Source organism: Phaethon lepturus, unplaced genomic scaffold (assembly GCF_000687285.1).
Source record: "Phaethon lepturus isolate BGI_N335 unplaced genomic scaffold, ASM68728v1 scaffold22698, whole genome shotgun sequence".
Classification (NCBI taxonomy): domain Eukaryota; kingdom Metazoa; phylum Chordata; class Aves; order Phaethontiformes; family Phaethontidae; genus Phaethon; species Phaethon lepturus.
The window spans coordinates 2,984-15,528 of NW_010558574.1; the positions used below are offsets into that span (position 1 = coordinate 2,984).

Below are 12,545 nucleotides of genomic sequence, written 5' to 3' on the forward strand. Positions count from 1 at the left end.
GTGTCCTGGAATGCCTTCCTTGGTTATTAATTTTAATTAATTACCTTTTCCTTTATCACTCGCAAACTCTAAAAGAATTAAATAAACAATTAGCATCTCACAATTAAAAATATCATGTAACCAGAATTTCAGAGAAGCTGCTTTGGGGTGATTTTTCCCCATTTGTAATCACATCTCATGACTTAGAGTCTAATGATTAATATCTTTACTGTGTGCTGTGTTGGTTTTATACCCTTATAATGAGAGACAGTTTTTACTGTTTTCATTTATCGCAACATTTAATTTCATGTTTGTTTGTATCAAGGTTCCTGGTAGTATATTGGTCAATAGAAGGGCATAGTAAGAGTTAAAGTAAATGTTAGCAAATCTTAATATTTAGCATTTACATCGGCATGCCAAGATAATGATGTAAACAGGTTTTGATTAACTTATCAAATACCTTGTGCAGTTACAAAAAATATACAGCTTTGAGCATGACGAAGCAAGATTGTATGCAATCCAGTGTATACAACTGTTCCACGTCACTTCTTGGTTCTTAATGTTTCATGATTTTAAAAAATCAATTTCCTGACTTTCCTTCGTTGCAATTGTCACTGTCAACTCATTTCTCATCCCACTCTTGTCTTTCAAAGCGTCATGAAGATTTCTGCTTTCCAGTTTTCCAAGAGGAATAGGTTAGGTAGTAATAGTTCCTTCCACAAAAATTTCCATCATAGTTCATTTTTCATGAGGGGAAAATGACCTTTATTTCATGTTGCAAATCCAGTTAAGAACTGTGATTTCTGATGTTAAATACTTCAAAAATTCTGTGGTAAACAGCTGTAATTTTTTGACATCATTTGTATAAAAATAATCTGATGCTGTTAGACTTCCTGTGGAACTGAGTGCTGTAAACTTCATTGTGTCTCTGCTTAAAAGATGGCACTGCTATTTTTCAATACATCCTTTCCAAGGTTATGGTTAGAGTGAAATGTTGCAGGAGGGACATCATATGTCTTGTGTCCAGAGAATTCCGTTAAGGGTGGCCTTATCTTAAGAACACAGCAGGCCGAGGGCTTACAGATAAGTACAGGGGGGAAGAATGGGGGGAGAGAAGTGCTTCCTGTAAGGTGTGTGTCTGTCTCTTCTGTGTTCTGATGTTTGTCAGCTCTTGGGTGTCCATGTAATGGAGGTGACTCTCGCCCCAGGAGTCAGCTTTTCAAAGAAACAGCGTTTCTGGATAAAGCAGCTGAGTTCCTAACAGAAGCAGTAAAACTAAAAAGATGTATACAGGTGTATTGGCGAAAGATGGTTTCCATGCTTCTGATTGAAGGCAGTAGAGCCCTTGCCACCAGGATGAAGGGGTTGTTCTAAGCCCTCAGTCCATATTCAGGGACCAGTAAAGTGGTTTTGTGCAGGAAGATGCATCACTCTGTCTCCTCTGCTTCTGCTTTGTGTGTCTGTCCCCTTTTTTTTTCTTTTTCCTATTTTTAATAACCTGAATATATTCCTTAAAACTTGAACAACTGTGTGTTTGATAAAAGGTCTGTGTAAATGCCTGGTTCCTATTTAAACCATTCAGGTTCCAGTCACCTGATGTTTGTGGGGCCTGATCAAGCAGGTATGCTCAAAGCGAGCTATATTAGGATGTGATAGTGGCATCATTATTAACGACATGTAGATGTTAAATCCAGTACATAGCAGTGTAGCTCTCTTTCATTTAATCAAGAAACTTGGCCAGCATTGCTTGCCTTAGCGTGAAATAAACTAGTGGCCAGAGCATTTCTCACTAAAGCAAGTTGTGGGATCTAGGTCTGTATGGAGCTGTCTTCCCGGAATCTCCTGACTGCTGAACTACTGGCTCTCCTAGCAGTGCTTGGTGTCTGCCCCTTTAGTTGAAATTGGGTCACTGATTCTTGCACTTTTTTTCACAGAGTTAAAAAGGAAGCAAGCAAAAGAGAGAGTGAGGCCCTCTGGTCTTGTGCCTAAGAAGTTGGGTTGAGACCCCTCTTTCTAAGCAGTTCTCATCTTAGTATGTAGACTTTGTGGATCGCTCTCCTAAGAACACTTACCTTCCATGCAAGTTGTAACTTAAAATTGACCCACATCTTTCCTTTCACGTAAATCTGGAGCAGTAAAGTTAAAATTATGTCACCTTGAATTCCCAGTGATAAATGTTATTAGAAAGCTGCTTTCAAGCTGCATCTCAAAATGGCTTTGTCTAATTTGTAGCTTTTTCATTCCCTCATAAAATATGCAACACTGAACAAACACATGTCAGGATTCAGATGGAAAATTTTAAACAGACAGTGGAGATGTTGCTTTCGTTTGGAGTGGAAAAGGTAGACAAAGTGGTAGAATAGTGCAGCTGTCAATAATTTCATGGTCTGTCTCCCTTTGTTCCTCTAACTTACATTAAAGGAGAGATTATTCTTGTCTGCAGTTTAAGAAATGTGGTCCGTGAATTTCTAAGCTTCAGACAAAACTGGGTTTTATTTCCAGCAGCTGCGTGGAGCCCACAGATGCAAAGAACATCTGGTATGCTTTGCATATTGGGTGATTGCTTGGAAGTGCTTTTTGACTACTTGAAGAAACCAAAGCTGGTTTAACACCGAACCTTGTTAAGCTGTGTGGCTTCTTCAGAGAGCTTGTATGGGCCTTGTGAGAATGAATACAATTCCTGGATTACAAATCATTTCATTAGATAGGAAGTCCACACGTGGCTGTCTGTGGTGCAGTCCCCGTGCTGACAGCTGGAGCAATCCAGAGTTTGCTGTACAGCTTTCACCTCCATTACTAGTCTTGGAGCAGTAGTCTGCGATGTTCTGCAGAGCTAGTATAGAACTGAAATGGTCAGATAGCCTCTTTGGTAAACCAAGAATATCCACCTAAAAGTTGAACACCAGCATAGGTTTTGCTGGGGGAACTATTGGCCAAACCGGTTGAAAATTGAAACATGTGCTGTTCCAAGATCCAGTTTAGCCTGTTTTGGAGCAAGTGACTAGAAGCGGCGCTGCTAGATAAAAACTTCAGCTTGGACAGCTCCATAGCTCAAATTTTTAAATACAGTGCTTTAATGTCAAATTTTTTGCTCGCCTGCTGTTTAGGGTATCTGCAAAGAGAAATTAAATCTTCATTTGAGAACCAAAACAGGGCTAAGAGATGCAGAAATCCTGAGTGCAGCAATTGGAAAAGTATTCTTACTTGGTTGAAGAGACTTTGGTTTTCTCAATTCTCAAGCTATTCACTTCATTTGTGATTAAAGATGAATGTCAGACCAGAACAAGATGTCAAATTCATCAAGGTGGCCACATTTTTAACTGGGTTATGAAAGAAAGTTGAGGATCTTGAGGTGGAGGGCAGCAACATTTTGCATGCATTGTAGCTCAGAGAAGGGCATACTTTACACAAGGTAGAGTTGAAAGGTAAATGAGGACTTTATACAGGGGGAAAAGGCAGTGTATAAACGTGTGGTATAGATGTGGAGATATGTAGGCAAATGTGTAGTCTTGATAACTGTTTGGTCTCAGCACTAAAATAAATAAAGGCTCTGAAACAAAGTGTTTTAATATGTGAAAGCAATGATGGGAAGAAAAGCATTCTTCACGGAACAAAGTTTTCCTTCATGTAAGGCTTGTAGCTACGTGTAGCCAAGTAGCTTGTAGCAGACGTGTTTTAATGGGTTTTGACACTTCCGTGACTTTCCTTTTGTCGTAGCGCGATGCCGAATAAGAGTGGGAGGAGAATTTTTTAAAGAAGTATTTGACTGTGAAATAGCTAATTTGGGGGTGCAGCAAAAGAAAACCACTGAAATCTTGTGAGGGGTCTTGAAAAAACAGTTTGGTATACATACCTATGCTAATAGCATCTCTTTTTGCAGTCTTGTGTATCATGTCATGGTGCAATCAATTATTTAGAACAGGTGCCAGTCTAAATAGGTAGGCAGACAAGAGGAAAGGAAAGAAGGACGATGGGCAGGGCTTGCAGAGTAAATTGCATCTGGTCATGAAAGAACTCTCTGGGAGTATGTCTAGGATTGCACTAATGTCTCTACCTCAGAATCATGTTCTTGAAGCGCATTTTCTCCCCAGGATTCTCAGTGCCGGCACCTTCCTGGATGCTTCTCCAAGCACAACGTAATCTGATATGCAAAATACCTTTTTAAGGCTGTTGCACAAGTATTTATATAAAAGTGAGTAATAGACTAGGGCTTATAGCAAAATCCCAGACCTGTATAGTCTATGTTAATATAAAATACTGTACTTGATCTCTGTGTAAAAGTATCTGAATGGAAGCTTTAAATCTTGGAGATTTCTCATACTGAGATCTCTGAAATTCTGCTTTAGCAACCGTGCAACTCAGGTGAAGCCAGGCTTGCACTTTTTTTTTTTAATAATCATAATTCAATATTTGCCTTTTAGTAAAGGATTAAAGCATGGGACACATTTCTAAGTTACATTCGCAGAGCTGAAATTTGAGATGCTGTCTACCAAGTCCAAAGGCTGTTTTTTACTAGTTAGTGTTCTGTTGAGTGCTTGGACCTGGCTTGATGGTTTCTCTCTGACTCCTGAATACTTCTGTAGGAAACATGCTGGAATGTTAACATTTAAATTCAATTTTAGAAAAGAAAAAAAAAAAATTGGTATAATAGCACCTGATATTGCAGTATATTTGCAGAAATTTTGCATCCATTAATCTTAATGCAAACCGATACATTCTAAAAGCATCCACGCTTTCAACGAAGTTTAGTATTGAGATGTAAGGGTGTTCAGGGGTTGATACTGATAAATATAATGTAATTCTCTTTTTAATAGAAATAATTGGAATCAAGCTGGTGGACCAAGAGGTAGCATCTCAGCAGGTGCTGTAGAACTTCATCAACCACTGAATGCAGGGTAGAAGGGAAGAGGAACGCTGTGCTTCTCTAGCTCTGGTTAGGCAGAATTTTGAGAACACATTATGCAAATAGCTAGTAGCGGTTATGGAAATACTTGTTTTAAACACTTCAGAGAAGGGAAAAACTGGGGACAAAATACCGTTGGTGGGGATGTTAGGTATCAATTTATAATTGCTCTTAAGGAATTACTGCTTGTGTGTGGTCTTTGTGAGAGCTGTTTATAGCTCCTCTGTTCTTCCTTCAGAACATCAAAAACTAGATCACTGGAATGACAGCTATTTTGGAGTGAAGGAAGGCTTCTGGTTTGAAAAAGCTCTATGTTATGTTGCAAATGATGGCCCCCACTACCTCTTACACTGTTTCATGGGAACGTGACTGAGCATGCAAAATGCACAATTAAATATTTCCGTATAGGATTGCTTTCAGTTTCTGAATTCTGTTTTTCAAATAAACATCTAATAATTCAGGATACAAATAGGAAAAACTGAGTTCACAAGCCCTCTTGACTTTGTTTCTGGTAACTAGCATAAATGTAGTCCCTGATCCCACAGGCAGTTATTGTGAACGCCGTTCCTGGAGCTAAATATCGCAAAGGATGAGCATGGAGATGCTCTTGATCATTATGGTTGTCTCCTACAGACAGCTTTGTACAGTGCAAGCTTCCAGTTGATAGTTCTTTCTCTGATGTGTACTTCTTGTGAAATTTTGCTTTTAAATCAGTTGGTTTGTTTCCAGAGAGACAGAGGAATTGTCTTTGGCATACAAGACACCCTTCTGTTCTCAGGTTTGACTGTAAGCAACTTACAAGCACTCTGGGCTGGAGAGACGACACCAGTTCTGGTGAGGACATAGTTTCTTCTAACCCGTACGGTACTCAGGTTCCCTGCCTCAGGAGTTCTTCCTGCTGCGTGAGCCTCTGTCTCAACCCTGAAGTCAATGCCCAGCAAGAGCAGATAGGTGTGGTGGCTGGAGCAAGCGGCCTGGGAGGAAACCAGCCTCTCTGAATCATTTCCTGTGGCTCGTCCTGGTGCAGAAGAGGTCTGAGGTGCTACAGCAGGCAATAGAGGGGGTGAAGGACAGTGTGTTGCCACTTGCTTGTGTTCATTCTTGCCCATGGGTGCTGCCTTTTCTTCAGGCTGATGGCCACTGTCGTCTTCCGAGAGGTAAGCCAGAGAAGGGTTCTGGCCTATTTATCTTCAAGTAGTGACTGCTCTTTATAATGCCTTCGGCATCTCCCTGTTGCTTAGCTGCTGCACCTACTGCAGAAAGTTTTAAAGTGTTTTTGTTTGGTTGGGGTTTTTTTAATTGATCTCAATTAAGGTATTTGTTTTTAGGTCCAGAAATTCTAAGATAACAATATGCTTGAAGTTCTTAAATTAATCTTGAAGATTAATTAAAATTTGGGGAAGCCAGTTACCAATCTCCTCCTGAAAGTTGTTGGTTTGCAAATCATCCAGTTTTCTTTGTAATAACATTTATTTGATAGTCATTGCTCAAAGTTTTATTAGCATATTTGTGCTGCTTTGCATCAGTCAGAAAGCACAAAGGAAGTAGTTGCTTTACGTTCTTAACATGAAGATTTTTGCAGTTTTCAAGAACAGTGCAGGATAGGTGTATGGGTGATCTGCTGCCTAAATAAATGAGCTTATTTCCACAGAAGTACAAAATGTGTTAAAAGACACACTGTCTGTCAAGTATGTAGAAAGCTGTGGTGCTTCCTTAAGTGAAGTGAAATTATTAATTGGCACTTAAGTTCTATTTATTGATAAAATTCAATGGGTTTCTAATTAAGATGTTTACTCATGCCTGACTTGTAAATATTCTGTGTTTTGCTTAAAAAAGTGCATTTCTCTTGAATTCCAGCCTCCAGTCCCTTTGGAATTTGCATCAACTGACTTGCATCAAATGACAGGGATTTTTCCAGATATCCCTTCAGAGCTATTTTCCTGGTTCTGCTTCTCTCAGCAGCCTATATGTCCTAGTGATACTTAAGATTGAATTGCAGTGCTGTTGAATGTCGAACAGCCATGGCGTTGAAGCTACTGCTGTTCCCATCGCTGCAGAAGTTCAATGTATGGCTTCGGCAGACGATATAAAGAATGGAGATTGGTCACCATAAACAAAGACTTGAAGGTATCGATTTTTGTCTTTTTGTTTTCAGAGGGTCCGTATGGAATATTTGCTGGCAGAGATGCCTCCAGGGGACTAGCAACTTTCTGTCTAGATAAAGATGCACTCAGAGATGAATATGATGACCTATCGGACTTAAATGCTGTACAGATGGAAAGTGTAAGAGAGTGGGAAATGCAATTTAAAGGTAAATTCTCAAATTAGCAGCACATCTTTAGCTTAAGGGAATGCTTTTAATAAAAATGACTGATTGGGGTTTGGGGCTTTAAAAAGAGAGATGTTGAGAGTAGCATTAATAATGCAATGTAACTTTTTTAGACCAGGGATTTCAGGCCTTTCTTCCATAGAGAGGATTCCACTATAGCTTTTTCAGCCTTTTAGTTTTATACAAGAAAACTCTTCAGCGCAGAACTTCGCGCGCAAATTTCAGTGTAGCTTAGCTGATAGAATTCCTGCTCGCCGGTTGTTGGCTTTGGAAGCCATGGAATTATGATCAGGACTAAGAGTTGCTTTGGCATGAAGCATTGAGCAAGTTTGTCTGAAATAATTTCCCCAAAATATGGACTTATGCCTCTGGAGGGAGGAGGAGTCATTTTTCACATTAATTGAAATCAAAACAGGCTGAGGGATTTTTGCCAGTTTTAGTAGCGGTGTTTGCAGCCATTGTGTGATAAAGCTTGCCTGATTAGCTGTGGGAGAATTGAAACAAAGTACTCAGAGTAGAGAAAGTAGCCAGCAGCAGCAGTAGCAAGATTGTTTTAGGAGGCCGAGCTTGCTGATAAATTGCCATCAGTTTCAGTGATTCAGGTTCAGAACTGTAGCGTGGAGGAGAAAAAGTGAATGTGCAGCAGTGCAGGATAACCAGCAAATGTGGCTGTATTTGATTGTAATGGAATCATAAATCTTTTTCAGAAAAATACGACTACGTAGGTAGACTCCTAAAACCAGGGGAAGAACCATCAGAATACACAGATGAGGAAGATACCAAGGATCACACTAAACAGGAATGAACTTTGTAAACAACCAAAGTCAGGGGCCTTCGGAACTGCAACCTCTTATTCCCCATCACAGAATGTCCTGCATCTTTGGGTACAGTTCATCTGCTGCGAAAAACATTCAACAGGTTTTGTACAAGGAAAATAATATACTTACAAATGAAGATTTGAATACTAGACATTATCTGTGCTGCCAAACTTTTTGTTGCAGTTTATTTGTAATGTCTGGTGAGGCTTCGTTAGTGAAGAGGGGCCAGGGATTTAAAGGCAAAAACGCTGTTCCTTTTTATCAGTAAGCTGAAGCCTTCAAATAGTATATACTACAAGCTCTCTAAAAGACGTGAGTCTTCAAGCTCAGTGGAAGGTTTGAATCTTGTTTCATGTGTGTCTTCTCCTTCAGCATTAAAGAAAGATGTACTCATGCACATCAGTATCAGTAGGTTAGACTGCTGAAACTGGTGTTAAAATGTGAATTTCCAATTTTGTTTTGTATGTGGGCGTTAGTAGCCCTGGCAGAATACTGCAGTTCTCTAAGAGAAGTCCATACAGATTAGGATGGGGGTAAAATTCATCCTTTTCCCAAAAGGATCAGGTAAAACTGTTTCCTCTGCAACAACTATTATCTGAAGCCAGCCTCTCCCCCCTTTCCCTTCCTCTAAATCAAATCAAATATTAATTGTGCCTTATTTCGCTTACATAGACTTGAATCGTTTTAAGGGACAGCCCCAAAATTGTGGTTTCATAGTCTCTACAAGCAGCATTGAGACTGAAGTTGGAATGTTCTGTGGACTGGAAAACCTTGATGTCATTCTGTGTATAGAATGTAAAAGAGGAATACTCAGTGTTACTGCCATATGTTAATACTACATATACTTAAATTAGCATTGTGATGGCCAAATGCATACTCCCATGCTTCTTTTTAAGTAATTACAAACACACACAAAAGTCACCCTTCCTCCTCTTCCAGAAGCTGCCTAACTTTTGGGAGCATAGCCTTCACACCCCCGTAGAGTGAAGGGGCGTGCGCGCGTGTGTATGTGTGCGTGTCTGTCTGAATGCAAGACTTGGGAGGGATTGTTTCTGCAGATATTGTAAATACGAGTATCATTTTAATAAAGCATGTACGATACCAAAAGTGCTGTCCGACTTTATGTAGAAGCTGCAAAGCAGAGCTAGAATATGATGGAATACAAACTAAGGGGAAACAGCGGTGCATGTTTCACATCCAAGACTCCTAATAATGCTGTGCCTTGTCCTCGTGGTGTTCTTTTTCCTTTCAAGGCTCAGCTTTTGAAGAATCTTGGAGACTTACTCAGGTAAGCTGTATTTAAGAGAATAAGCCTATACCAATGCATTTACGATGGGGAAAAAAAATGATGTAAATGAAGGAGAAGCGTGTTAGGAAATCATGTAATATGCAGTAAAAGGACTGTGTCTCACGGCACTAAATAGGACAAGAACACTGGAGATCTAGACATGGGTATCACTCGACATATTACAGAAATTTCACCATCCGTTCCACTAAATTTGTAACAGTGACACTACTGAGTTTATGGCTTACAGCTGTACCTCTGCAGATTTCACCTGTGGTAAGTCTACAGTAACAGATTTCTACACCTCCATTATCTCGAACTGTAAACTGTGAAATTCCAGGGACTGCTTCCTTTTTATTACTATTTGACTGAAAGAGACTTATATTGATGTAAATGAAACAAATAAACAATCCTCCCTTGAATCACATGTAACTCACCTGTCCTAGAGGGCAGGTTGAATTCTCTTCCTTGCATATCCAAGAACAGGTTTCTCGCAGAAGTAGTTACCGAACTGGAGCCACAGCCACATTCCCCCACAGAAGCTAGGTTACACTCGCAGTTCTTGTACTGGCTGCACGATCCAGTTCAGCGTGTGGCCATTCAGCTACAGACTGTAATGCAGTAAAGCACTGGTGCTTAGCTCACATCCTTGTAAGCTGAGTGCTGGTACAGCGTCCAGGCTTTGGTTTGCACATGACTAGAGTGTCTGCTATTTGTCTAATGCTGAGCGCGCTAGTGTAACTAACTCCAAAAATACAGGGTTTAGCTGGAACCATGGAAGCTACACCAAGGGAGAAGGAAAAGCTTTCTTACCAACGACAGGAGCTGGGAGCATTTAAGCACCACTTCTTTATCTGGATGCTTCACTGTATTTTTTTTCCTTTTAACTAAATCTCACTAGAAAAGGTTTTACACTACACTTCACTTACAGTGTGCCTTTCACTTCTGCACCAGCTGTTGCACCTCCTTGTGGCACCAGGAAGTGTGCAGCTGTGGAGCAGGGAAAGGTGGCTGACCCAACTACCAGCTAGGACAGCCAGACAACTCTTTTTTTTCCCATGCTTCCACATAAATACACATACTACCTGTTGCAGCTACTGTACAAAGCCACAGCTAGCTGTTCTTAACACTTGCCATAAGTTACTCTGCTCTTCACTCATTAGAGCTGTTAGTTTCACCACGTCTGCTGTAGCATCAGCTCTTTTTATCATGCTTGTAGCTGGTTTAGGTAGAAACTTCCTCCTGGAGAAAGAAGGGTAGTTTTGCATATGCCATGACTTCCGTGCTGTAGCTTTGGCCATTTACTCCTTTTCCTACTTAACATTAGTAATAATGTAACTCTGGCCTTGAAGGCTTACTGAAATATACAAACCAAATAAATAATTAAGTATGAACATCACTGGCAAATCCTTCCCCTGGCTTCTATTTATGCTTGAAAGTCTCTTTCAGTCAAAGTGAATGTTTACAGGTCGGGTTTTAAGGTTGCTTTTGATAGAACATGTATGCCGGGGTGGTTCAAATGCAGGTGAAGGATTTTTTTTACCTGAAAACTTAAAAAAACCCCACCCAACCAAACCCCACAGTGTTCCTCACCCTTTTTCTTTGGGGATTGTGTTTGTGTATTTTTTCCTGTACCAGAAGGTGGCAACTTTCATGTGTTTCACAGTTTCTAGTCTGGCACTGCACTCTTCCTGCAAAAAATTCATGAACAAATCAAGTTGTCCCCATTCTGGTGCCAAAGTTTACTTGAGGTTGGGGTTTTTTTGTGACAATCACATTTTACCCATCTGTCATGTTTTGGAGGTAACTGGGCAAAGCCTATAGCTGTACACACTGTAGGCACCTAGAAGTAAAGCCTTCTGGAGGAGTGTTACTTAGGTCACACAACAACAATACCTTTGACAAGTTAAAAGCTGCAAGTCCATTACAGGGGTAGGTTTTGGGGTTGGTCTGCTTGCTGCATTTTCATAGTGGGGTTTGTGAAAGTGCAAGTTGTAAAGGGAACTGCATTCCTTCCCCACACCAAAAAAAACCCCAAACCCCAAACAAGAGAGAAGACAGCTTTCAAGATGACAGGTACAGCCTCACATAGCTGAGGGATTTGTCGGTAAAACATCAGCTAACGCTTCATCTCTTCCTCTGCCTGGAACCCAGGGAGTGTCCTTTGTCACCTTGGTACCGCAGCGCTGCCTGAAGCAAAGTCCGCAGGGCAGAGGCTGCTATGAATACAAACTGGTTTCTGTTCATTCTAATGCTTTATCTCCCACAGGAACCTGAATCCCCGTCAAACTCCAGGAGCATTGGCCATCTCCACGAGGGAGAGCAGCCAACCTGAGCCTGCCCTTCCTCCCCTTTTAGAAAGTCTTTAGAATCCAATATTCTGAGCACAACAAAAGAAAAATCTTACTGAGTTTAGGCAAGGTAGCATTTTGAAATATTTGTACAGTCATTTCTCAACAGAAGAAATGAAGACAAACCTAAATAAATTTCAAATTTCCTTAATAAGCACATGGGAGAATTTTTAGACAAGGAAAGGTCTAAGACTTGCTAAGTGTTTAGTAATGGTAGAATACAACTGGTCTTAAAAAAGACAAATTGAAAGTTGGCTTAAATAGACCTAAAAGGCATTGGAAAGGATGATGGACACATACATTCATGTTTAAAGACAAATCTATGGCTCTGCAACAGGTATGCCAGTTATTGGAAAGTGATTAACCACCCTGAGCCAGCCAGCCAAGCTGCTTCACCAGCAAAGGCTTTGAGGTTTATTCTAGAATTCAACGGCTTCGTTCTCAGCCCAGTGTGCGAAGAGCAGTAAGGGTAAGTACTGTCTTTACCCATTTCTGCAAGGGGAGAGAGAGAAGACTCAAGCCTGTGGGACGTGAAAGGGGACATTCCCAAAAGGTAGCCAGAGCTGTGGACAGACTTGGGTGGGTTTTTTGTCCACCTAAAGGGACACAGTCTAAGCAACTGCTCCTACAGAGGCCAGCAGGGCAGACAGCAGGTAAAGTGTTTGCACTCTTTGCTTTCAGCCATTATTTAGTATTCACCTGTCATTTTTCTTTGACAAATACCCAGTCACGTGAAAAGCATAAATCAATATTCAACTCAAAGAAGGCTGGCTCACATTCTAAGAACCACTTCAGCCTTTAACGGGACAGGTTTCCCCGATACCTTAGCGCACCAGAAGCAGCAGAAATTCACATGCAAATCTACAGCTTTACACTCTTT

General features: G+C 40.6%; 1 protein-coding gene across 1 annotated transcript; it reads left to right on the forward strand.

Annotated features, from left to right (window-relative positions):
- The first annotated feature begins 6,741 nt into the window (after positions 1-6,741).
- On the forward strand, positions 6,742-9,136 carry PGRMC2 (progesterone receptor membrane component 2). Its single transcript, XM_010293118.1, has 2 exons — positions 6,742-7,193; positions 7,919-9,136. Exons 1-2 carry the CDS (start codon positions 6,947-6,949, stop codon positions 8,014-8,016), a joined length of 345 nt encoding a protein of 114 aa, XP_010291420.1. The 5' UTR covers positions 6,742-6,946; the 3' UTR covers positions 8,017-9,136.
- The last annotated feature ends 3,409 nt before the right edge of the window (positions 9,137-12,545 follow it).

What these genes read in the sequence shown, in the direction of transcription:
- PGRMC2 (XM_010293118.1), top strand. Translation starts at nt 6,947, where the DNA reads ATGTATGGCTTCGGCAGACGATATAAAGAATGGAGATTGGTCACCATA. An exon ending in GTGGGAAATGCAATTTAAAG is followed by an intron (nt 7,194 to 7,918) that starts GTAAATTCTCAA and finishes AATCTTTTTCAG; the next exon opens with AAAAATACGACTACGTAGGT.